Source organism: Bacillus rossius, chromosome 1 (genome assembly GCF_032445375.1).
Source record: "Bacillus rossius redtenbacheri isolate Brsri chromosome 1, Brsri_v3, whole genome shotgun sequence".
Classification (NCBI taxonomy): Eukaryota; Metazoa; Arthropoda; class Insecta; order Phasmatodea; family Bacillidae; genus Bacillus; species Bacillus rossius.
Window position 1 is genome coordinate 134341733 of NC_086330.1, and position 26232 is coordinate 134367964.

Below are 26232 nucleotides of genomic sequence, written 5' to 3' on the forward strand. Positions count from 1 at the left end.
TTTAAAGGCCGCCAATTAAAAATAACAATTATTAATATTATTTTAGCAAACTAGCAAATATAAAAATACATGAATTGCGACACTGATACTTATGTTATATTAAAATGATTGACACATTAAACTAAGTAAGATCGATCTATGAAAAATAATCTAACGTAGTTTACAGGTGTAGCTATCCGGAGGAAATCGCACTCGCACTGTCTGTGACATAAAGTGGAAGTTAAAAGAAATGGCGGTAGTGCAAAATTCGCGATGTTGTTCCCTAATTTTTTTGAACTTTGTAATCGTAACGTTATTGTTGTTTGTATCCATTGATGCAGAATCCTCTTCAATAGTGTACGAAAAGAAACAGCCATCTGTTGTCATTGCTTTTCTCGTACGCAATAAAGCTCATACGTTGCCTTATTTTTTGACTTTATTAGAGAGGTTAGACTACCCTAAGGAACGAATTTCTTTGTGGTAAGTGCACGGTTGTTTGTACTTACGTGTTTCTTAGTTTATTTATGATTAAACACTTATTTTAATGGGATTAATGAAAGTGATAATTTATTATACAAATGATTTTATTTAACTTAAATATTACTAGAGGTTTTAGTACAGCAGATCGACATTGGTAAAACAGATATATGCCTGTTTCATCGACTTCGAAAAGGCCTTCAATAAGGTGCCACATGCGAATTTTATGAAATTAAAGGTTGTGTTTTGGATTGGAGGGTGGTGAGAGAGTATCACATTAGCTCTTAAGCTGGAATCACAATGCCCCGACGGGTCCGACACGACAGGCCCGACAAACTGTCGTGCAGCATCTCAGCACGACAGATTTAAAAGTGTAGGGTCACAATACCACGACCAAAATAACCTGACGATTTTCAATTTGGCCTTCGGCAAATCGTGCCAAGCTAAATACTTCAATTAAAATGCATTATAGAATGCGCTAAAAACAAAGTAGGCTCTTTTATTTATTATTGACAGTTGAAGTGCAAAAAAACATTTAGTCGTCTGCGATACGAAGTAAGGTTAAGTTGATTCGTAAAACAAAGAGTAGTTTATTATAGTTACAAGGAAACAAGATAAAGATATGTCAGTGAGGGACAGAAAAATACTCCTGATGTTAGCTGTGCGAAGAATTAAAAAGAAACAAAATGTTAAAAGATGGTGGGTAGGTAAGGCCAATTTTTGCTGAGACATATTTTTGGAGACGAAATTTCACTTTTCAGCAAAAAGATTTACCAAGTAGGTAAATATTTTGGAAATTTAGTTCTGTACTGTTTCCTTTTCGTTACCGTTTTCTTTTCTGTCGGGCAGCCCGACACGACGTAATTATAAATAGAATCTATTCCTTGTAGGCCGTCGGGGTGTGTATTTTGTCGGGCTGACGTCACGGCGAGCTTGTATTTCATTGGCTACAGAACTTGTCGGGCCTGTCGTGTCAGGGCATTGTGATTCCAGCAATAGGAGGGAATGTCACACCGAGGTGCTGTAGGGCATTGAGTGTGCTGGTTCCACTGCTCTTTACATCCGTAGAAAATTTTGATCTAGGAAATTACCTGATCTGTGAATAGAATAGTTTGAATGAGGAATGTGTGGTAGCAAGGAATGTGTTATAGTTCAAAAGGATAGTAAGAGGAAAGAAGGCTAGACTGTCACTTTAGACCCCCATCTTTGGTCTTTCAGTTGAGTGACCTGCAACAAATTACAGCCCAACTTGTTTTACATTGTTCCAAACGAAAAGAGTTTCAACAGACATATTTGACAGCATCTTGTTAATTAGTGTTCTTCTTATATCTCATTCATATCACTCATTTTTTTTTATTTTTGTTAAAAAAAATGGAAGGCTCTCATTTGTTGGCTATAATTTAAATGAGAGTAAGATTATAATTTTTAGAAGGAATGTTAACACATATTTGAATGGATGACTTGCTGATAGTTGTAATTCTCTGTGGCGACTAGTGAGAATGAGCAGTAAAATTTTTAAGTAGTAGTAAATACTCTAGAAACTTATACCAGACAGCTGCAGGGTTTTTGTGTGAAAACTTGGCGTTGTTGTCACGTCAGTCTGATAGATAGCAGACGGTATGGTCAGTGTGAACAATGGAGGTATTACCAAATATTGTAATAGGGACAATATGAGAAATTGGTAAAAAATATGTGAAACAAGTGATGCCAGTGAACCTGGCAGTGTGGAGTTTATCTGCGTTTTTAAGTGTGTGAAACTAGTTAACAGTAGTGGCATTTAGCGGCGTTGAGTGGAAAACAGCTTGAAAGTAATGCAGTAAATTGTCTCTCTTTTCGCCAATGCTAATTGGCCAGAGTTTTCCATATTGTCGTATTACGTTATTTGGTATTACTTCATACCTCCTCCATGGTATGAACAATGTATCTGTCTAATACAAATGTACCAACATTATGACAATGAAAAAAAACTTTATTTTCTGTTAGAAAAAAAAAAATTTAAATCATTATACAGATTTATGGAGAAAAATTATTCTCCAGTCTCTATATATATAATTAATGGTTTGTATGTAATCTAGAATCAATAAAGCATTTTAGAAAAAAAATAGAAAAAAATGAGTTTACTCATATTGATAAGTTTCTATTATTTATATTGGTATAAATTGGTGATAATTACATACAAAATAATACTATTATATAGCGTAACGCAAGTGGACAAACAGTATTTTTGGAAAATATTCTCAATGTTAAAATATCTTTGTATACCAATTTTCATGGTTATCGATTGAACGGTGTAGAAGGTCATGCACTGTAGTGCCATATAGTGGCGAGTTATAACAAAATGAATATTGCGAAAATATTGTCAGTTTTCAAATACCTATGTTTACCAATTTTCATGGTGATCGGTTGAATGGTATAGATGATGATGTGCAGCAGTGCCATCTAGTGGTGTGTTACAAAAAATTGATAGCATAAAAACCTCAATGAAAAAAACACTCAGAGGTGCCAACTTTCATGGCGATCAGTCAAACGGGGTCAGAGTTTATTAATGTCAAACATACCAACATCCCATATATATTTGTGTGCATGTATATATTTGTGTGTATGTACACACACAGAGAGACAGACAGATATATACACAATTTATCTATAAAATATTTTGCAGACACAACTCTTGCCACTAGATTATTTTCCAGTCTCTCCCCTGTGTTGTTAGTATAGAGCAGTCTGGTATTTGTCTCTACCCTATTTGGTAGTAGCTTCTGGGAAATAAGGGGAATAATAACTAAAACAAAAGGTTGGTTTAGTTAATTTAGCTACATCATTAATACATAAAATTGATTAAAAAATTTAAATTCCAAAAATAATATGTTTTTAAGTCTCCCTTAAAGCTTTTCACTTCAGTTATTATGGGCCTTATCACCTAGAAGCTGCTACTTTCAAAATTACCTAATGAGCATCACTTAACAGAGGTGAACAGGCAATAGACTGTTGCGATGGGTCATTGTTACTCCATCTGTAGTACTTTTGAAGTATTCAGTGATTGAAAAAAAAATATTCTTTCTTAACTTAAACGTTACCTAAATGTGCCAACCTCATAAATTTTGTAGTTCTACATGACATCAAAATCACATAATGTACATCTGCAATTTATTTTGTGATTAAGTAATCATTTGTTAAGACCAACACACGTAAGGCCATGTGTAATTTATGTCATTGTAAAAATGGTTTATTTAAAGATGTTCTTAACATGTAAAGTTTCAGTACAGTATATAAAGTTAATGGTGTTGTGGAAGGCATAAAACATTTAATTCAACTGGTTAAAGTTAACATTATATTTAAAGACAGCCAATCAGAATGATTCCAGAACTAAGATGTCACTGGCAAGATAAGCCTATGATGTAACACATATTAGAGTACTTTAGTAACAAAGCAACTTCCCAATTCTCATGACACAAAAAAAAAAAAATTTCATATTGTTTTTAGCTAAATTATCAACTTAATTTAACTGGTCATAAAAGTAGATTTAATTTCCTTTGTCAGTAAGGTTTAACTGTAATTATTTATTAGTTCTAGCTTGCACAGCCAAGAAAGCCTTCTCATTTGTCAAGCCCACTTAATTAACTTGAATCTTACAAGCATAGATTCATGGAGAGTTACAAGGGATCATCACAAACCAAGTCTGTGTGTGTTGATCAGAACAGTTGGTGTCGTCCTGTGTCTCATGGGCGAATCTTAGGTGGCCATAGAAAAAAAACAAACAAGCATTCACATAATCTGATGTTGGATTGATCTGAGTTCACTCTTGCCCATCTGGGTTCATGATTCCCCTGTGAACTCGAGTTTGAATCAGTTTTTCACTCTTAAATCAAGGTCTTATGCTTGTAACCTTTTTGATTAATTTGATTTGCATAAGGATGGATTTTACTTGACAAAAAAAAATTAAAATAGTAGCAAAAGGATAGTTATAGTATTCCAGTCATATTGACCACTCACCAATACATTATATTGACGTCAGCCGGGGCTACGCCCCATGAGCCTAGTCAGTCTCCGTTTCCTCAACATTCCTCTCCCCTTCCCCGGCATTTGTACCGCCATGTACGTAGTCGTGTGTTTGAATTGCGCGCCACGAACTACCACAAGAGGGCGCTTAGAAGCAGTGCGGCGATCCCTAAAATTGCTATGTTAATATTAATTGTAAGCCTTTTTGTTGTTTTCATCCATCTTCGCCCCAGTGCTGTGTAGTTTACTTGTGTTTCTTTAATTTAAATAAGTTACCTTAAATAACTATAGACGTTGCCCGGGCGGACCCGAACAGGCACGGACTTGGACGAGGATAGGAATGCTTTTATATGAATTATCATTAAATAAGTAAATAGTAACAAACTTTCCATTGTCAGTAATTTTTATATATTTTTAATGTTTATCTGTAATTTACTCAACTTTCGCCGGGGCACGGAGTCGTAGAATACAGTAACGGTAATTGTGTTGGCGCGAAGGGCGCCATGTTGCCACCTGCGAGCGATGAGCTCAGCCCAGTCCATCTTCATCACTGACCGAGAGCAGACGCGCCAGCACCCCGGGGACCTCAACCTTTGTTCATCACTGACCAAGTAATTTCTGTATCGTTAATTCTTTTTAAATCGCTTTCGTTCGTCATCCTCGGGGCAGCTCTCGGTCAGCGGGCTGTTTAATTGATTAATTGTCTCAGTCGAGTTTTTTTTTCATCACCGTGTAATAAGTGTACTTTGCAGCATGGCCACGTGTGTGGACCACGCCCTCACCTAAACCGATTCGTGCCTCAGGCTTTTTAACCGTGTAATGTGTAACGTGTAACGGGCGTGTAGAGAGACGTGTTAGTGAAATTAAATCTGGAGAATAAATATAAAGTGAGTACTTATTTAATCACGTGGTGAGTGAGTCTAGGAGCGTGGCGTGCCCGACGCCTAGAGCGGGCCAGGTCTGGGTAGCTAGGATAGAAAGGGCTGGTAACTCGTCCCCACTTGGGCTACGTCACGCCCTGAGTGAGAGACTCCGCCGGGTCCACGTGCCCTTCCACGTGGTGGCGCCCATAGTTAACATCTCGAAATCACCGGCAATGCGCGATCAGCCCTCAAATGGCGCCCAAGAGCGTGGGGCGAGTTACATCTTCCGCGAAAACCAGACCTGTACGAGCGTGTGAGATAGGCGGTTGTTACGCGGAGCGCGCGGAACTAAAGTTCGCGCTGGAACTATTGTTCGCGCGGAGCGCATAGCGGGACTCTGGCGCGCCGGCCACGTGACCAGCCGGGCGCGCGCTTCCAGGAATTCGCTGCGAGCAGCCAGGTGGCCGCATTCCTCGCGACAACAGCAGCCGGGCCAGGTCAGTGTGTGTGTGTACCGCCATCCGCGTCGCGTCGCGTAGCGAAGGGAAGAGGGGCAATCGACCGGCCTCACCACCACACGACCATGTCGGACAACCACGGATTTGACAAAAATCCGGGCGCGATTAAGGCAAGTGAGTTGTTTCAAAAGAATAGCTTATATTGTGTTATGTGCGCGCGACCGCGCCAGGTGAGCGGGACGGCGATTTCTTCATGGACGGACACGTGCGTGTGCGTAGGACAGTATGAAGCGCAGCCGAACCACGAGCAGGCAGAACGGGCGGATCAGTTTGAGGCGGGACACGGGAAGTGCACGGATGCGGAGTGTGAGGGCAAGACGCGGGAGGGAGGCTGGTGCCGGAACTGTCGCGCGTTCAAGCACACGGCGTGTTTCGCGAAGTCCGAAATAATCTCCTTTCAAGACGGGTGGTACACGTGCCAGTGGTGCCACCACGTGAGAATAGCGGGCCCGTCAGGCCGCAGCCCGGTGAGAGACGCCGCCGACACACCACGGAGCAGGGTACCTCTCATAGGACACGTGGAGCTACCGGAATTTGCGGGCAGAACCAGCGACGATCCGCGGAGATTTGTACACGCGTGTCGGGAACGCCTGAATCGCTACGGAGTGCCGGAGTGTGAGTGGGCGAACAGGGTGAGCACCGCGCTCAAAGGCGACGCCAAGACGTGGTGGCAGATCGTCCAGGAGTATGACATGCCGTGGACCGAGTTCGCGAGATTGTTCGAGGCCAGATTCGCGGACGTGAAGACAGAGATGAGAGTGCGGACGGAGCTGTATTGTCTCGAGCAAGGCGCGACGGAGGCGGCGGAGGCGTTTATCATGAAAAAAATACGTCTGTACAAGCGGCTGTTTCCCGGAGAAGAACCTACCGGAGTGCTGGAGCGGGTAGTTGAGCTGATGCGCCCGGAATTTCGCCCGTATTTACGCCCGATGACGCGGCGTCCGGCAGAGGAGTTCGTCCAACAGGCGCGCGTCTTAGAGCAGGACCTACGAGCTGTCAGACCGACCAGGATCCACGCCACCCTGAGCACCAAGCAGGAAGACACGACGCCCGCCGACACCAAGGCGCTGGTGCCCTACACGGCGCCCACCCGAGACCAAGCTAGGCGCGACGAACCCGGACCGAGCGGCCACGCGCAGCTGACATGGCGGAGACGGACTACCGGCGGCAGCCCACCACCTCAGTGCCACACGTGTCCACCAGGCACGTTCCATTGGCACGAGAACTGCCCGGTGAGGAACAAGTTCCGGCCTGACTTCGCGGCGCAGCAGCCGTCGGGAAACGGACGGCAGGGGGCGGCGCGCTAAGACAGCCCACCTCCCCCGCCTCACCTAACAACAACAGACCTACGGCGGCGGGGCCTCTCCTGGGTCACGTGGGAGCGGCGGAGGCCGACCTGTTGCGCATTCCGGTGGTTGTCAACGGGCGCGCAGTCCACGCGCTTGTTGACACCGCCGCCAGCCACAACTGTGTGGCGGCACGCGTGATTGGCCGTGACAACTTCGAGTACCACCCGGGCCAACTCCAGCTGGCTACCACGGGGGACGCCTGCTACACCCAGGGCGTCGCGACGCTGGAGGTGGACGTGCGGGACCAACGGTCCGTCACGACGGCGCTGGTGGTGGAGCAGTTACGTGATGACGTCATTCTGGGGCTACCCTGGCTCTACGAGCAGCACGCAGCCATCGACATCCGGGCCGGCTGCGTCCACGTCGGCACCCAGGGGCGGCGGACCATCCACGGGCTGGGTAAGCCTACTCCACCAGCAGTAAACCAGGTCAGTCTCGACGAGTTCCAGCACGGAGTTCCCTCCGAGTTTCGTGCTACCATCCAGCAGGTCCTCGATCATCAGTGTAATGTGTTTGCGTCCGCGGACCCGCTGAAACGTACCACCATAGCTGAGCATGCCATCCCGACCCATCCTCACGAGCCAATGTTTATCCCACCCGGTAGCTACGGCCACGTTGGTAAACAGACCATCCTAGACCAGGTTCAGGACATGTTGCATGACGGGATAATTGAGCCTAGCGAAAGTCCGTATAATTTCCAGGTCGTGTTGGCAGAAAAAAAAGACGGGAAACTACGCTTCTGTGTCAATTTCAAACCTATCAATAGAGTGACAATTAATGCCCCACCCCCCCTGCTGAACATGGCCGACACACTTTCAGGCCTGGGTAACGCCAAGATATTTTCTTCCCTCGACCTAAAATCTGGGTATTGGCAGGTGCCGATACGTCCGGCGGACCGACCCAAGACGGCGTTCACAGCCCCAGACGGGCGGAGATTTCAGTTTTGCGCGATGCCATTCGGCCTACAGGACGCCCCCGCTACCTTCCAAGGGATGATGACACGGGTCTTAGACAACTACTCGGGCAAGTTTGCGGCCGCGTATCTGGACGACATAATTGTTTGGTCTCAGACGTGGGAAGAACATGCGCATCATTTAGCATTAGTCTTGGAATGCCTGGCGAGCCATGGTCTGACATGCAATCGCGAAAAATGCCACCTGGGGACCACAGAACTAGATTTCCTGGGCTTAGTGGTTAACGCGGACGGAAACCGACCCACGGAAAAACAGCTGAGTGTAATTATCAACAAGGAGCCCCCACGCACGCGCAAGCAACTGCAAAAGTTCTTGGGGCTAGCTAACTGGCTGCGAGCCTTCGTCCCAGAGTTCTCGGTAGTAGCGGCGCCGATGACAGAACAGCTGTCACCCAAACGTCCGTTCAGGTGGACCGTGGAAGCCCAGAACGCTTTTGACGAGCTAAAACGCAGATTTCAACAGTGCCACTTACTCGCGCGGCTGGACCCAGGCAGACCCCTGATCGTACAAACAGACGCGAGCGAGAAGGGCATCGGGGCCATCCTGTTACAACTCGGCGACGACGGCGAGCCTCGGGTGATTGAATATGCAAGCGCCAAGTTCGGCGACGTCGAGCAGCGGTATAGCGTGAACGAGCGTGAGTGTCTAGGCGTAGTTTGGGCCCTCAGACGCTACCGCCCACACCTGGAGGGGCAGAAATTCGTACTGAGAACTGACAGCCAATGTCTCAAATGGCTGGCCACGATGCAGGGGCGACGTTCGAAGCTGACGCGTTGGGCCATGCTTCTACAGGCCTTAGATTTCGAAGTCGAGCATGTACCGGGAAAACAGAACGAACTAGCGGACGAGCTGTCGCGAGATCCGGACGTCACCGTCACAGCCTGTGACGATGCGGAGTGGGAGGAGCTTTTGCCACCACCCAGCGGGCGCATACCCAGGACCCCGCGCACCCCGACAACCCAAGCCGCATTGTGTGCCCTAAACCTTAACGTCACACCGACATTACCGCCAGGCGCGGAGCTTGATGACTTAGACGCCTACGTGCGAGCGGCCCAACTCACGGACACAGACACACAGGAGATCGTGCGCCGTTGCGGGAGCGGAGAATGTGAAGGCTACCGTGTATTGGACGGGACACTGCAGGCGCGACCTAAGGGGACAGCTGGCCAATGGCGGACGTTCGCGCCAGCCGCCACCCGCCGGGAGGTGTTTGACATGTATCACGTGAACAGGCTAGCCGGACACCCCGGCGCAGACCAGACGCGACGCGATCTGCGGGAACAGTTCTACTGGCCAGGGGTAAACAAGTTTGTACGGGACTGCGTGAGGAGATGTAAACATTGCCAGAGGCACAAGGCGCGCCGCACCGACGGGACAGCCCAGCAGGTACCCAGGCAGCCCACCGAGCCATTCCATACAGTCGCCATAGACCTAATGGGACCATATCCCCGCACGCCCCGAGGGAAAAGATTTTTGTTGGTGGTGACAGACTGCTACACGCGTTGGGTGGAGGCCTACCCCCTGGCGAACATCCGCGCCGGCACCATTGCACGCAGCCTGGAAACGGAGTTTTTTCCTAGGTGGGGGTACCCCCGGGTCCTGTTGTCGGACAATGCCACCCAATTTGTCGGGCGCCGGTGGGCGCAGCTGGGGAGAAAATGGCGGGTAATCCTACACACCACCCCCGTGTACCACCCCCGCGCGAACCCCACGGAACGACGCAACCAAGAGGTGAAGGTTCAACTGCGGTTGAGGCTCGCGGATGACCACGCCCAATGGGACACGCACATCCCGGACGTTCTGTACTGCATCCGGCGACGGGTGAACGCGGCAACCGGCGAAACACCAGCCACCATGGTCCAGGGGCGGAACCTCACCCTCCCCGGGGAATATCACGTGCGGCAACAACAAACGGACCCGGACGTAGAGAGCCCCGAAGGACGCCTGAGGCGATTGGCCGAGACGCACGATAGGGCGCGACGTAACCAGGCAGCTTACCAAGCACAACGCACACCCGAGACGACCCGCCCGCCCCCTGAACTGAAACCAGGCCAGCTGGTTTACGCGAGGCTCCACCCCCTCTCCTCCGGCCGACGCAACTTCTGCGCCGGCCTGGCGCCAAAGTGGTTTGGCCCGGTGGCGGTGGTCAAGGCGGGGCCCACGGCGGTCGTGATAAAGTTACCCTCAGGCCGGGCCGCGAAATATCACCGGGACGATGTGCGCTTGGCACAGGAAGAGACGGAGGCGGCGGACGAGGCGGAGACGGGGCAGGAAGAGACGGAGGCGGCGGACGAGGCGGAGACGGGGCAGGAAGAGACGGAGGCGGCGGACGGGGCGGAAGAGACGGAAACGAGACGTGACGGAGCAGGGACGCGGCAGGAAGAGACGGAGGCGGCGGACGAGGCGGAGACGGGGCAGGAAGAGACGGAGGCGGCGGGCGGGGCGGAAGAGACGGGAACGAGACGTGACGGAGCAGGGACGCGGCAGAGAGAGACGGAGGCGGCGGACGAGACAGACGGGAGGGCGGCCGCACAGCTGGTCACGTCCACCCCAACAGACGGGGGCGGGTTCAGAGGCTTCCCGGACCTGGGGGCGGGACAGGCGACGCCCCTCGCAGTCACAGATGTCCGGCCGAGGCGGCTGTTCGAAGACTCGGGGAGTGACGTCTCGCCTTTCAGGGGATTTCTCAGGGACACGCCCGGAGTGACGGAGGGCCAGTCGACATCCCAACCACTGATAAGGTGGCCGGAGGAAGTAGAGAGTAGGCCGGGTTCGCCGGACGAGCCATTATGGCCGCTGCATTACTCGTTGGCAGACTCCACGTTCAGGGTGACAGTAACCGAACCGCAGGAAGACGAAACACCGCGGGAAGAGAGGGGAGACCGGGCGTCACAAGACCCAGTTCCGGCTCCGCGATACACGCTACGACCCCGAGGGATCGCGAGGAAGCACAGCTGTTGTTGATAAGGGGGCGACCACGCCCACAGGCGACCCAGCGGAAACGTCGACATGACCGGCTATTCGAGGGGGGGGCAATTGACGTCAGCCGGGGCTACGCCCCATGAGCCTAGTCAGTCTCCGTTTCCTCAACATTCCTCTCCCCTTCCCCGGCATTTGTACCGCCATGTACGTAGTCGTGTGTTTGAATTGCGCGCCACGAACTACCACAAGAGGGCGCTTAGAAGCAGTGCGGCGATCCCTAAAATTGCTATGTTAATATTAATTGTAAGCCTTTTTGTTGTTTTCATCCATCTTCGCCCCAGTGCTGTGTAGTTTACTTGTGTTTCTTTAATTTAAATAAGTTACCTTAAATAACTATAGACGTTGCCCGGGCGGACCCGAACAGGCACGGACTTGGACGAGGATAGGAATGCTTTTATATGAATTATCATTAAATAAGTAAATAGTAACAAACTTTCCATTGTCAGTAATTTTTATATATTTTTAATGTTTATCTGTAATTTACTCAACTTTCGCCGGGGCACGGAGTCGTAGAATACAGTAACGGTAATTGTGTTGGCGCGAAGGGCGCCATGTTGCCACCTGCGAGCGATGAGCTCAGCCCAGTCCATCTTCATCACTGACCGAGAGCAGACGCGCCAGCACCCCGGGGACCTCAACCTTTGTTCATCACTGACCAAGTAATTTCTGTATCGTTAATTCTTTTTAAATCGCTTTCGTTCGTCATCCTCGGGGCAGCTCTCGGTCAGCGGGCTGTTTAATTGATTAATTGTCTCAGTCGAGTTTTTTTTTCATCACCGTGTAATAAGTGTACTTTGCAGCATGGCCACGTGTGTGGACCACGCCCTCACCTAAACCGATTCGTGCCTCAGGCTTTTTAACCGTGTAATGTGTAACGTGTAACGGGCGTGTAGAGAGACGTGTTAGTGAAATTAAATCTGGAGAATAAATATAAAGTGAGTACTTATTTAATCACGTGGTGAGTGAGTCTAGGAGCGTGGCGTGCCCGACGCCTAGAGCGGGCCAGGTCTGGGTAGCTAGGATAGAAAGGGCTGGTAACTCGTCCCCACTTGGGCTACGTCACGCCCTGAGTGAGAGACTCCGCCGGGTCCACGTGCCCTTCCACGTGGTGGCGCCCATAGTTAACATCTCGAAATCACCGGCAATGCGCGATCAGCCCTCAATATGAATCACCTTTTGGTGAGATGCCTTTAAGAAATCCATGGCTTTGCTGGACAGGGGTAAAAATGTTACAGTTACTAGATAAATAATTTGCGCATAAGTTATTTTTGAGCTTGTATTTTGCATGTTGTAAGTATCAGATAAAATGTATGATTTGAGAGTGTGATTAAAGATGATCTCAGGCCTCCATGGGGTTTGTCATGGTAATCTTGACTTCTGGGTTTCAACCTGACAGCCAAGGCTGCTAGAGTGTATGATTTTTTCAGGATCCGTAGCGACCACAATGAAGACAAAACTCTGGAAATACTTAAAAAGTGGTTGTCGTCCGTGGAGAGTGATTACCACTCCATCAACGCAGAGCTTCTGTCGTCGCCCCCGAAGAGGCTCAAGGACGAGATGGGCCCCGCGCACTGGTCTGCCTCGCGGTTCATGCACGTCATACAGCTGCGCGAAGAGGCGTTGATGTCTGCTCGCCAGCTGTGGGCGGAGTACCTGTGGGTACGTTCAGCTGCTTGTGAAGTTGTTGTCTGTCCAAAAATTTGAAATCAGGGCCATCGAAAAAAACCAAGGTACTAGAGTCAAATACATTTTTTGGGCCTCCACTGCATTATTTAATGTAAAACTTTTCAAACCTCATCAAAATACCGTAAACATTTATGTTGCCATAAATATAAACGTGATCTGTGCATATCACATTACTTGTAAGGATTACTATGAATTGTATAAACAATAGTACAATAGACTTGTAATTTTTGTCCTATTAGGATAAACCCAAGAATAAAAAATTTCCCGTAACTCAACCAGGGCCTCTCTTGGTGCTTAGGTCCTGGGATTTTGTGGCCCTCCCCTCCTCTTCCCTTCCCTCTCAAAGGCACTGTTTGAAATAAAATGCTTTCTAACCCAAGAATTAATTTTGAATATACACATTTTTATGCCTGTCTTATGATAAGTTTGAACCATAAATTTACTAACCATGTACTAACTCAAAAATAATGAAGGAAAACAATCATATTAACTTTTAGTCTTGTATTTGTTTTACTAAAAATGCAGTCTTACAGTTTTTATGTAAAGGTATAGTTTTTTCACAAGTGCACTGAAATTGCATCTGCAAGATGGTGTATGAAGACAAATAATTTTTGTGAGCTTGGTGGTGACAACAGTTGTGCTTCTGAGATTCACTTGTCGTTGTGATTCTGAAGAGCTTTTGCACCGTGGTGATGAAGTACAACACAACACAACACAACACAACACAACACAACACAACACAACACTCAGACCTGAACTCAGAAAAATATTTTCCACAAGTGAAAAATCCCTACTTCTGCCAGGAATCGAACCCGGGACCTTTGATGAACCAGTCCAGAATCTAGATTACTGTACCAAATGGTCAGACAAAACTGCTTTTTGGACCTTAAATGTTAAGACCTTTTACATAAATCTACAATAAATCATCATATTTTGTTTAGTGACTTTTGACAAGTATTAGTTTTGACAATAGTATAAATTTTTTTTAAAAATTATGGTTAAAATGGTTAACATCGCGAGCATATGTAGAAATTCATTTTGTTTACTTTCAAATTATTTCCTTTTGTTGGTGGAGGAAATGATAGATTTTTTTTTTAAATTTGAGAGGGGGAGTTTTGTTGTATATATTCCCCCTCACCCATCCCTCCCCTCATGCCCTTAGTTAGCATTTGTGCTGTCAAATGTATTGAGTTTGTTGTTGGCAAAAGTTTTTGTCCATTTTTGCCTCCGGTTATTTTGGATTGTATGTTTGTGACAGTTTCTGGATGCAGATGTTTTCATCACAAACCATCAAACGCTGCAGCTACTGATGGAAAAAGATCGCTTGGTTGTGGCGCCTGCACTGAAATCGGATGGGTTGTACTCCAACTTCTGGTGCGGGATGACGGACAACTTCTATTACCAGCGCACGGATGACTACAAGCCCATACTTAGCCGTGAGCGGGTCGGCTGCTTCCACGTGCCGATGGTTCACTCGTCCGTGCTGATGGACCTGCGGATGACAGCGTCGGACAATCTCACCTACGTGGGGAGTAACATACCAGACTACGAGGGCCCGCACGACGACATCATCACTTTTGCACTTGCTGCGAACAAGTCAGGTGTGCTTTTCAGTTGTTTTTTCTTTTTGCAACATGCAGTGTGTGATAAATCATCCTCTTTCTCTTACTTTTCCTTCTGCTCCTCCCCCTCTCCATCCCTTTATTCACTATTATCCATTCTTTCCTCTATTTTGCACAACTTTAACCACCTGCTCTTCACACTTCCTCTTTGGTCTTCCTTGGGGCCTTTGTCCTGTGGGGATGTTGTAGGGATTTCTTTGTGCATGCTGAGAACCAAAATAACTAGTGTAACTAAAAAAACATTGGTGTAAACCAAAAAACCTGGTTTAAACAAAAAAAAAACTTTTGTTTTCCAACCCTGGTTGAACATTGAGGGGCTCATTAAAAAAAATTGATACTATGGTTGTGTATAAAGCCAAGAAGATCTATTGTGAAATTAGGATTTTTTTTATTACATAAATGTTTTTATATTTAACAAATTATCTTGATTGTGATTAAAATTATTAGTATTACTGTATTTTAATTAATAAAATAATTTGAAGTGGCTCGCCTTCCTGGGCACACACGGTGTGCAGAGCTTCAGAAGAAACCACGTGATTTGAAAACTGCCCAAGATAGCTGAGTGGTGTCTGTTTACGAAAAGCATTTAAGTTTGTGCTGACAGTTGGACAGATGGACAGTTCTGTTTCTGTATTTTTTTTTCAAACTGTATTTTTAGGTGAGAGAAAAGGGCTGAAACAATAAATTGTTTTAAGAATTATTTTGAGACAAATCATTTTGAAAAGATTCTTGAATGCACCCATGGGCCTTGTATTACACCTTCATCTTCATTTCTCTGCCATAAAATGTTGTTAATAACCTCTTGTATACGAACATTACTTAAAAAAAAAAAAAAAAAAAAAAAAAAAAAAAACACCTGGTAATTATAAAAAGAAGGAAACAAAGCGTGGGGAGGGGGGGGGGGGTTGAGGGTAGTTGGGTCTGTATAGTACACCAAAAAAAAATCTCAAAAATGTGTTCACAAAATATATACATACACAATTCACACAACTCGCACAGCAGAAATACATTCATACATTGTACATATTGCTGTGTTTCGTTACACCAAAGTTAAAGACAAGGGTCACAGAATTGATGAATTTATCATTATGCCTTATTCACTTTCAACTGCCAGTTGAGAGGGGTTGTATTTAATAGGAGGTAGAATGACTTGCAGAATAGTTAGGTTACTTCCCTTCTTCTTCAAAAGTTGTTTAGATGATTGTTTGGAATTAGTATTATTGAAGAATTGAAGAAAAAACTCAACCTTTAACTATCAGTAATATATTAATTTCTTCAGGAAAATATTTTATATTTGCTAATTTGCTTAGGACAAATAATGATGATCTTGTATTAATGGTTCTGTCTTTTTGGGGAGATACAGTATGCAGAAATTGTCCATGTGTCATGTGTGACATATGTGCCTTTTGTAAGTGGTTGCTGATGTGATTTTCCCCCAGATATACCACTTTACGTGTGTAATGACCACGTGTATGGTTTTGTGATGGTTCCTTTGGAGCAGACGGATGAACTGAAACAAGACTTCATCCAGCTGACAAACTTGAAGCTGGAAGTTCTAGGTATGTATTTCTCTTGCTGTTTATCTCATCTTAAGTAAGTTTGTGGGTTTGCATGTGTACGTGGATGTGTCACTTGTAACAGTGTAAGTACATTCCTGCAGCCCCACACCCAAGCAAGATGAGGAGTACATACAAAAAAGATTCTTAAAAGCAATTGACAGCTAAAACAGATTTTTTTTTTGATAGTATGATTTATGTTGACTATTTAAACTTTGCAAAAGATACAGTTATAGCCTAGTATTTATTCAGTGTTTACGAATAATGAAATAACATTTGAAAGTAGATATTGAATATTCACATAAATGAATTAAACACTGTAAGAACATAATGAATTCTAGGCCTTTATTCATAAAAACAGCATAGCTATACATTTTACATTAAATGAAAATAATCCCTAGTTTATTTATTGTCTGTGTCTGGTTTTTTAAGTTTGTTGTTGGATTCAACCTTAATTTCGTTGTGTTCCGGGTGCCCTTTGCGAAGGTTACAATACGGCCGTATTATTCATATTCTTAATTTACATACACTTAAATGGCTTTGACTCATGTCTACTACATAAATTGCTCTCACAAAATCAGTTTCGGGCATGTTTCGTATAGAACCTTCCTGGACCCTTAATGGGGCTATGAAAAAGTGGATATATCATGTAAAAGAGGGCATCTGGTAATCCTAAGTGAGATGCATGTATATGCACATTCACAGTTCTTGGGGATGTTTAATATATACCATGAGGTTTTTCTGGGTGAAAGAATTAATTATCTAAGCCAAGCTTTTTGGTAAATAAGCTACTTTCAGTAGTTAATGACAGCAGGTGCATTTATTTGAATACTTCAGGATTTTATTTACTAAGTCATGTGAGTTGTGTATTCTTTTAAGAAGTTGATTCTACTTTAGTCAATGTTTATTTTGTGCAATTTTTTTTGTAATGTTTTTAGCTTACAGTACTTAATATTTCCCTTGTTTATTATTTTTATGAATATTTATGATGTAAATATGTACTATTTTTACTCAAATAAGCAGTGCATTTAAATAATAAGCATCACATAGTTAATTTTTAGATCATAACTAAAAATATTTGTTGTTTAAAATAAGCCCTGCACCAAACTTTTCATAATGGAACTTGAAATACTTTTTAAACTGTGAATGATAAAATGTTTACTGCGATGCAAGAGAAAAAGCGTCACAAATATAACATGACTAATGACATCAGTCATTTTGGTTTTACTACAGTGAAGCACCATTTACATCTCGGTCATGAATGATCAATATAAATTCTACATTAATAAATAATAAATTATAACATTTCTGAATAGACATGCAACAAACTCCTGCCTTTCAAATTAAATTTTTGTTTGCAATATCACCATTTCTAAGACACAACTATTTTTTTTTTTCCTTAAGTTACATTTGGCTTTCCCTGCAACTGCAAATAGTCGCACCCACAAACCTTTGGTAATCATTGCCATGTCCATGTTTTTCTCTCATATACACAAACTCTCAAACCACATGCAATATGTATGTTGTCCGATAAGTAACAGCAGGTTAACCAACTTCAGAGCTTGACTGAATTTATGCCATGCAGTATTTCCAAATTTTAAATGAGCCACGCACTAAGATTTTAGGTAAATATGGTGGTTAGTTAATTTTGAAAGTAATTACTGTGTATTAATTTTAGAAATTTATGTGTTCTTCAGTTATATCTTTTTAGTATGTAGATAATGGAATGTTAGAACATTTGATTGCTTTTCGAGTTACGTGTTATGTGCGATGTGCACATAAGCAAACTTTAAAATTCATAATTGTTTTACAACTGCCATTAAACCTCAACCATTCCAGTTTTTTTTTATACATAAGTTTGAAATTTTAGATTTTATACCTGGCAATAGTGTTAGAATGGTCTATTCACATTGTTTTTGATTATGTTATTGTTTGAGCCTTAATGTAGCTGATCATTCCAGACAACTTGATAAGCTGACAATGCTGGTACTGACTAAGGAATATGTTTTGGATATAGGCACCTCAAATATTTGTGTGTGATGGGAAAAGTAGAAATTTTCACTGTGTGGTGATTAGAAGATAAATGAATTTTCACTGAATAATCTATTATACTACATTACCATAACTTTTCAAAGGTTTGGTGGGAGGGAGGTGGCACAGTGAATCTGGACTCACAGCCCAGAGGACCTGGGTTAAAATCCTGATTCCCTTTCTCGGTTGTCTCTCGAGCTCTCCCCAGGCAAATGCTGGAATTTTTTTTCTTTCAGCCTTGGTGATTCCTTCCGCAACATACATACGTTCCCACCTCTAATGTACAGTGGTTGAGTGGTAGGGCTTTGCGAGTATTTGATGTCCGTGAATAAGTTAATATTTGATTCAACGTTTCAAGTCAAATATTTCTTAAATTATTAGTTAGAATCCTTACCTATATATACAGCATAGTGGGATTCATTAAAATAAAAAATAAAAATTGAGCATATATTAAGCTAAAATTTATTGACAAATTCTGATTTGTTTCCTACAAAAATACGTACACGTTTTTATATACAACAAATAATCTATGATTGTGATTAAAATATTAAAATTACTGTATTTTAATTAATAAAATCATTTGTATAAAGGGGCTCACCTACCACGGTGTGGTGGAGAGCTTCAGGTGAAACAATGTGATTTGAAAACTGCTCAATATATCCAATTGGTGTCCAATTACAAAAAACGTTTAAGAATGCACTGAGGGCGGATGGACAGTAATTTTTTCCATATTTAGTTTTTAAAGTCTATTCATGGGAGAGTGAAAAGTGCTAAAACATGTGTTTTCAGAATTATTTTTAGACATGAAACATCCGAAAAAGATTCTTGAAAGTTTCCAAGGGCCTTGCATTACACTTTTATCCTCCTTTATCCACATCAAATGCTACGATTACGAGAAGACTGCATGCCAGTTCAGAGCCTTGCGCTTAGAGGAGATACCGCTTCCGACTTACCCCTGACTAGGCATGGCCCTTAACAAACTAATTTTCAAAATTAAATTATTTTTTTTTTTGGTTTAAGAATATGTAATGCCAGGTTTTATTTTTATTTTCTTGCTTTTTATATCACTACTAGGTTCCACATATCTTTCTTTCTTTTTTTTTTACTGTACTTTGCACCAAGTTTTTTGGACTTCCTCCACGGGTGAAAAAAAATATTTCACCTTTATTTTTCAACTTAAATAAAAAAATATTCAATATTCATGATTTCATAAATATTTCATATTTGATTCAAAATATTAATTAAAATAAAATAATCGCAGAAGCCTATTTAATGGTGGTCAGGCCACAAACCTCCTAACAAGGCGATCAAGGTTAAATTCCTGGTGGGGTCAAACTTGGATGTTTTGCAAGCGTGAAATATGCTGGACATTGCAGTGAGTGTGTGGGTTTTCAGGGGGTGCTCCCACACACAATTCGTCAAAGCTTCGTTCTCATCTTATTGCCCCTTGTGTACAATGACCTCGATGTCTGGGAGAAGTTATGTGCTGTAATTCATTCATTTTAATAACAATAATAAAACAAAAAAAATTTTGTGCCTTCCAACAAGGTATACATTGTGCAGTTCTTTGCAAATAAAATTGAATTGTGGATTGAATCAAAGTGATGGTTAATGTATTATTCTTAGACGTGTTGTTACTACAACAGTGGAAAATTCCCCCCTGCCTGTCAGCGGGCTGTTGTCGGGGTACGTGAGCTACCCTGAGCCTGACATGATGGCGTTCGACGTCGTCTTCACAATCAACCTGCGGCGACGACCCGAGCGGCGGCGGAGGATGGTCGACTGCTTCCGCGAGCTCGGCGTCCGCTCGGTCGTCGTCGATGCAGTCGACGGTCGGTGAGTGGTTTGCACGCTTTGGTTCACGTTCATGAAGCATGGTCATGTGTAGTCCGCAGGCTCCGCATGAATACAGGAGAGGTGGGTTTAATGAGGGTTTAGGTCCGGGGCAAAAAAATAAATTTGTGCACTTTAAATTTTGTCTTCTAACAACTATAGTTTAATACAATTATACTACAGTCATTTGTTCTTGTTATCACACTAATCACACATTTGCACAAGAAAGCAAGTTTTTGAGATTATATTTATCTAAATTCAATATTTATCTATACCCAGTGTAATAGATACAATAGTAATTTAAAAGATTGACTTCAATACATTCTACATGTAAGGATACTAAAATGTTTTAAGTAAAAATTAAGAAAAAATTAATTTCACTATAATGAATCAAAAATAAATTTCTAATAAATGTGACCCCTTTGAATATGTGCTCCGAGGAAGTTTTCCCCATTGTTGCCCTCGAAACACAACCCTTATACAGACCACATGCACAAGTTGTGGGGTAGAAAATTTTTGGCCCCAACATTTTCAAATATGCATCTAGTGAGTTGTTAATCTTATCAAATCACGTAACTCTTTGTTTGTTTAAGGTTTAAAGCTGTACGTTTTTGATTTTTCATTACAAATGCTTTTTAATATGTTCTGCATAAATAACTACTGTTCATTTAATAAATTTAAACAAGAACATGTCATTGTTTGCCCCAGCTGAAGTTGATGGTTGTGTTGGAAAATTGTAAGCCATTCAACGTTGGCCCCATGCCTGGAATGCAAGAATACATCTATGTTCATTATTATAGTTTATGGTGTAGGCGCTTCCCTTCAATGTGCATGCTTTGCATGTTATGTGCTTTCACTCCAAAGCCTTGTTACGCATAGTGTGTGCATAGGTTGTTGCAAATGGTAAAACCAGAGAAAATCAGACACCTTACTGTGAATGGCCTTGACAAAATTAAAAAAATTAAAAAATTAAATTTAAACTTAATTTCCCTAACTTGCTATTTCCTGAAGCAGGTGTCCACAAAAACCAGATAAATATGTTACTCCAAAAATTTTTAAGGAAAGTGCCATTTTGCTCAAGGTTACAAAAGAAGGCAAAATAAGTAATAACTATTTCACAAATTTTATTAATTAAAATTTTTCTTTTGAACATAGTGGCACTACAAGACTTAAAACTACACTTAACACTATTTACAACATTTGGGCGAACATTTTTACTACTGCCCAATTTTACCAGCATTAAAAAAAAAATTATCGAGCAAAGTTTATAAAAAGTAAAAAAAATAAATAAATACACATTCAAACACTAACATACCTTAACGCAATAGTCTGCCTAAATTTTATAATTTGCATTTAAATTATATATATAAAGATACTTAATTTTTTTTATAAATTAATAAAATTTTCATTAAAACATCTCTGGTACCAGCTTAAAATCAATCGCGTGCACATAGCATGAATTTCTTGATGACCTACCATCACTAAAATGTCCCTTAGTTTCATGAAGGAGGGTGGGGACGATATTATTGTAAATGCATAAAAATCTTCTCTTTTCTTTTGGCCAAAATTATACCAGAAACAAAATTTCTACTTTTTACTTTTGGGAAAGGTAACACAACTTCTTCTATGCAAATTTGATTCCAGATTGGGTGCTGCTGCAATCCAGTCCTAGAAACACTACAGGTTATTGTGCCTGGTTTCAAACCACGACACGCCCTCGGGGATAGGTCCACTTACTTGAGTTCAGGTCCCTCGTTACGAGGAAAATGTGTATTATATTTGATGTAATACCAAAATAATGTGGTTTTTTTTAAACCTTGGAATTTACTCTTTGCTATGAGCTATGACTATTTTAGTTTACCAAAATAAATTCCATGGTAATTTCACTATCATTAAGTTTCATTTGGCACACTATACGATACGTTTGGTATGTCCCCTAATGTGGGTTTATGTTCATACACGTGGGTCCGCCATCTTCCTGTGAAAATGTCGTCACATGGAGCGCGCGCAGCTTCAACCTGTTAATTTTGTGTTACAGTGATGCGCGCGCATCTTAAAATTTCACTCTCATCATTTTTTCATAACGCGCCTAAAGAAGTATAACTTCAAAAATATAAACTTTAGACATAAATTAATTAGACAAATAAACATAACATACAAATAAGCGAAGCTTGCCACATTGAGCTTGAATGATAATGTTTTGAAGTATAGTTTGTTTCCCATCATTCTTTCCCTGCACACATTGTTATCAATTTATTTTTCTGCTGCACAATGAACTACTGCTGTCTGGCATCATATACACCAGCATTGTAATGAATAAAACTTTTCTATTAATATGTATGCATTTTTGTATACATATACATATACTTGTATTGCCACTAATGAAATATATTTTTTTCTTTTTTTTTACCTAATCAAATTTTTTTCAAAAATGTTTTGAAGACCTGTAAAAAAACACTTTTAATATTAAACTGCTGGATAATATTTGTGCAGCACTACTACAGTTGATTTTTATGTAAAAAAAAATGTGATCTCTACCAATTATAAGTCTCAAAAAGCTGACAATTTTTTAAACATTTTTTTAAAGAAAAAAACTTTTGAAAAAAATAGCATAGCATTTTATAGGTGATACAATTTTTTCTTCTTCTGCTGATAAGAGACTGAGTGATATAATAACCTTATGTGTTGTCTGGTGACTAGTTTCTCAATAATAAGAAGCATTAGGTTCAGGGTTCTTACTGTTACTCTGATACCATGTGCTGAAGCATTCCTTGGGAGGATGAACTTTGTTTATTTTGAACGTGAACATATGGCAGAGCTGCTTTTTTTTTGAAGCTATAAAAAAACTTTCATCTGTTTCGCTTCTGATGATGGAATGAGCAAGAGGTTGGTGGCCGCATCTTGGAGGGGTAATGGCCTGCTGCAAGGTCAGATGGTATCTTTACTTGCTCACTGGATGTTGTTTTTGTCAACAAATTATTTTTTCATTAATTTTATCAAGAGGCTACACCAGAAAATTTGTGTTAAAATCTGATTTATCAGCAGACTACAGCCAGACTGACTACTTTACTTTGTTGTATTTAGATGGTATTTTTTATTGGGTTTTAGGTGTTGTCTCCAGAGAGGTCTTTAGAAAGAGGAACATTCACATCATTGGTCAAGGGATTAGGGGAAGGAATGAGCATTTGCCTGGTGTGATTTTGAGGAAAAAATGGAGAGCTGAAATCTGGGTGAACAGACTGAGACTTGAACCCAGAACATCAGGAATGAGAGTCCAGTTTCTTAACATTGTGCCACCTCACTCTTGGCCTAAATATATGTTTCCAGCACAGTGGTCATTAGCTGTAACTTTCAAAATTCCTAAGCAAGCAGGAGGATTTAAGTCATTAGTATCTTTTGAAGATAGGTCGTAATATTAAAATACAATGTAAAAGAAATTGATTTGAGGTAATCTAAAGTATTATTTTTTGGTTAGAATGTATCATGGCTTCAGGTAATTTGCAGTAGACATTTCACATGACATTTATGTGTATACGTTATATGTAGCTGTTTGTCATAACTTAATGAATGATTATCGTGCATACCACAATTAATTAAAACAAAATTAAAAAAACCTAAACTTTTAAGGATATGGTAGTCAGTGAAGGCATTAAAATTCTTAAATTATAATAATGATAGTTTTACCAGTGTGCAATACCTTGTTGAGCATATCCTCGTTCTAACAGTATTGTTAAATATATATCTGGACATAATAAACATGTAAAGTGAAAAGCAGAAATATTTAAAATGTTATATTCTAGATGCCATCACTGGATGCCTTGGTAATCCGTATTCAGATAAAGCACGTTATATGTTTCCAGTTGTCTTATAAATATAAAGGCAAATAAATTCAGTCTTTTTAAATTTTTGATACATTCGTGTACATTTTTTACAACTATATTATACATATATATCAAGAGACATTAACAAGAATACTTTAGCTTTGAAATAGGGCAGAATGTCTTGTGATTTTGTGTCTGCCATTGTAGTTAGGTGGTGTAAGCCCTTTGCGCACATTGATTTTTTTTGAAATTTTATCTTAATATCTTGTCAATAGCGAGACCATTAGAGACGGATAAAACTCAACTGTACAGACCAGAGGTTCAGAGGAAATAATCAACCGTGGCTTGCAGTAAGGAACCATCCTAGCCTTTGCTGGCCTGGGTATTTGGACCCAATCCTGTGAGATGCAAGTCCAATACAACACTATCATGTTGCTTTGTAGGAACAACAAAAATGCTGTCTTGTTGCTGCTACATTTGAGTCATTTCGAAAATTCAGTAGTAGGCAAATGAAAGTCTGTTATCAGCGTGTACTTAAAAATGATATGTGGATGATTTTGAGTGCTAGAGAAAATTTTCTCTCATTTTGTCATTTGTTTCTTGTTTTGTGACCATGGAAATAATTATCCTAGTTCATCACAAATAGTTGGTTTATCAATAGTTAATCAGAGCTTATTTTGTTTCGTTATAGCATGTAAATGTATGTATGTACATAGCTGCCAACCATTACGGATTGTCCTTAATTCTAATTATTATGGTGTAGGGACATATATTACTGAATTACGGGTCGGTAAGAAAGTATTACAGATTTTTTAAAACAAAAACCACAAAAAGCCATTTACGTGATATTTGTTTACTATAGAACAATATCGCTGACACTGTGAGTATGATAGTTATCGCTGTCAATATTTTGCAATAGTAGCGCTGTTGCTGCGATTTTTTCAAGCAGTCTTGGCGTCCTTTTCGTGTTAACTGTAATCATGGCCGTTATGTTTGGATTGCTTGGGCGACGCGTCACTTATTTTACCGTTTAAGAGTGGCATTGAAAATATGATGAAGCGTGCTGCTGTGCGGAGAGAAAATACTAGCAAAAGATCACCTGTATTACAAAAATACCAGGACATTTATGCAAGTGAATGGCCGTGTTTTTCACGTTCATCTGTGTCTGAGAATCACGTATTCTACAACGTCTGTAATAGTGATTTTTCAGTTGCCCACGGAGGTAGAGACGACTGCCGAAGACATTTTGAATGCAAGAAACACCGAGATTAGGTATGCGAAAGTGAAATCAGACAATAAATCAATTTTGTCTTTTTTTGTAAACAGTGACGATACGGATGTTACGAATGCAGAGTTGTTGTTCACTTAATTTCTAGTTCAGCATAATATCCCAGTATCGGTCTGCGACCACGCAGGTAATTTATTTAGGGCTATATTTATGATTCAAAGATTGCGCATAAATATGTTTGTGCTAGAACCAAGACGAATGCATTGGTTCAGCACATGGCAAGTGAATCAAAAAGAGAAATAGTTTCTATTTTACAGCAGGTGCCATTCTCGTTGGCAATTGATGTAAGTACTGATTCCAATTCTGTGAAGCTGTACCCTTTGATTGTTTCGTTTTTCAATCCAGCTCGAGGTCAGGTATCTGTTGTACTTTTGTCGGTTTTGGAAACTAGTGACAACACTGGGTTTGGAATCTTTTCAGTTATCAATAAAGAGCTCTCTTCTCTCAGAATTCCATGGGAAAACTGCATTGCATTTGCTTCAGATAATGCAAACACAATGACAGGTGAAACAAAAGGAGTACCTAATATCCTTTGTAAAAGAACACCACCCTGCAGTTGTAATGCAGTGCTGTTCATGCCATTTAGTACATTTGGCAGCTCAGAAGGCATTATAAAGGTAAAGTTACTCTTTATAGCAAGGAGTAATGAATGATTAAAATTCAAGGAATGTGTTTGTTTTTCTCTAAGCTTTTATACGAAATGTCATGTAAGAGTTTTAACGTGTGGTTTAGTTTTTTGTTTATATCTCTGCATGTTGGTTGTTTTAAAAAAAAAGAAATTATGTAAAAGGTAGAGAAGATAAAATAATTTAAAAATTTGAATTATAATTTTATTTTATGAAGTTATAGATGTACCTAGTTGTAAAATTGCTGGATTGTAAGTTGTTGAAATATGTAACTTAGGAAGTTAAGATTTATCAAAATCTTTGAGGATAAACTTTATACTACAGCAACGTGAAGCATGGTGCAGGAGCAAGATAAGGAATAGATGTTGAATGGATGAAGCTACCAGACGACTACTGGTAGTACTGTGCCATCATCGGGACGATGAAATGTCGCAGGAGTGTTCCATCTGGTGTTCGTGTACTGCCTACATCGTTATAAACTTCCAGGTATTAATATAGAGATCACTCTACCAAAGGACCGGTTATATAAAACAACTTCTATGAGGTTGATCAGTTGGTTGAGATATGGAGAACTGTAAATTTTTACTATTTATAATTATTTAAACTGGAGTCTTACTCCAATATAATC

At 41.6% G+C, this 26232-nt stretch overlaps 2 protein-coding genes across 4 annotated transcripts in view; both read left to right on the plus strand.

Annotated features, from left to right (window-relative positions):
• The first annotated feature begins 188 nt into the window (after positions 1 to 188).
• On the plus strand, positions 189 to 25757 carry LOC134546179 (glycosyltransferase 25 family member-like). Of its 3 annotated transcripts, XM_063388764.1 has the most exons (6): positions 195 to 459; positions 12569 to 12800; positions 14086 to 14428; positions 15889 to 16008; positions 19683 to 19872; positions 21514 to 25757. In XM_063388764.1, exons 1-6 carry the CDS (start codon positions 230 to 232, stop codon positions 21539 to 21541), a joined length of 1143 nt encoding a protein of 380 aa, XP_063244834.1. In that variant the 5' UTR covers positions 195 to 229; the 3' UTR covers positions 21542 to 25757. The 3 variants fall into 3 exon arrangements, with proteins under 3 accessions (XP_063244836.1, XP_063244834.1, XP_063244835.1); XM_063388766.1 differs by lacking the exon at positions 21514 to 25757 and having other exon boundaries at positions 189 to 459; positions 19708 to 21161; XM_063388765.1 differs by lacking the exon at positions 21514 to 25757 and having other exon boundaries at positions 208 to 459; positions 19663 to 21161.
• The window catches only part of LOC134546181 (glycosyltransferase 25 family member-like), a 344576-nt gene continuing 338065 nt past the window's right edge, over positions 19722 to 26232 (plus strand). Inside the window, exon 1 of the mRNA XM_063388767.1 lies at positions 19722 to 19953. The gene's annotated coding sequence lies outside the window, so the exon portion shown is untranslated. The remainder of the gene's footprint in view (positions 19954 to 26232) is intronic.

Coding starts and splice junctions, on each gene's coding strand:
- LOC134546179 (XM_063388764.1), top strand. CDS start 230: ATGGCGGTAGTGCAAAATTCGCGATGTTGTTCCCTAATTTTTTTGAAC. Junction 16,009..19,682: donor CTTGAAGCTGGAAGTTCTAG/GTATGTATTTCT, acceptor TTACTACAACAG/TGGAAAATTCCCCCCTGCCT. Junction 19,873..21,513: donor GTCGATGCAGTCGACGGTCG/GTGAGTGGTTTG, acceptor ATTTGATTCCAG/ATTGGGTGCTGCTGCAATCC.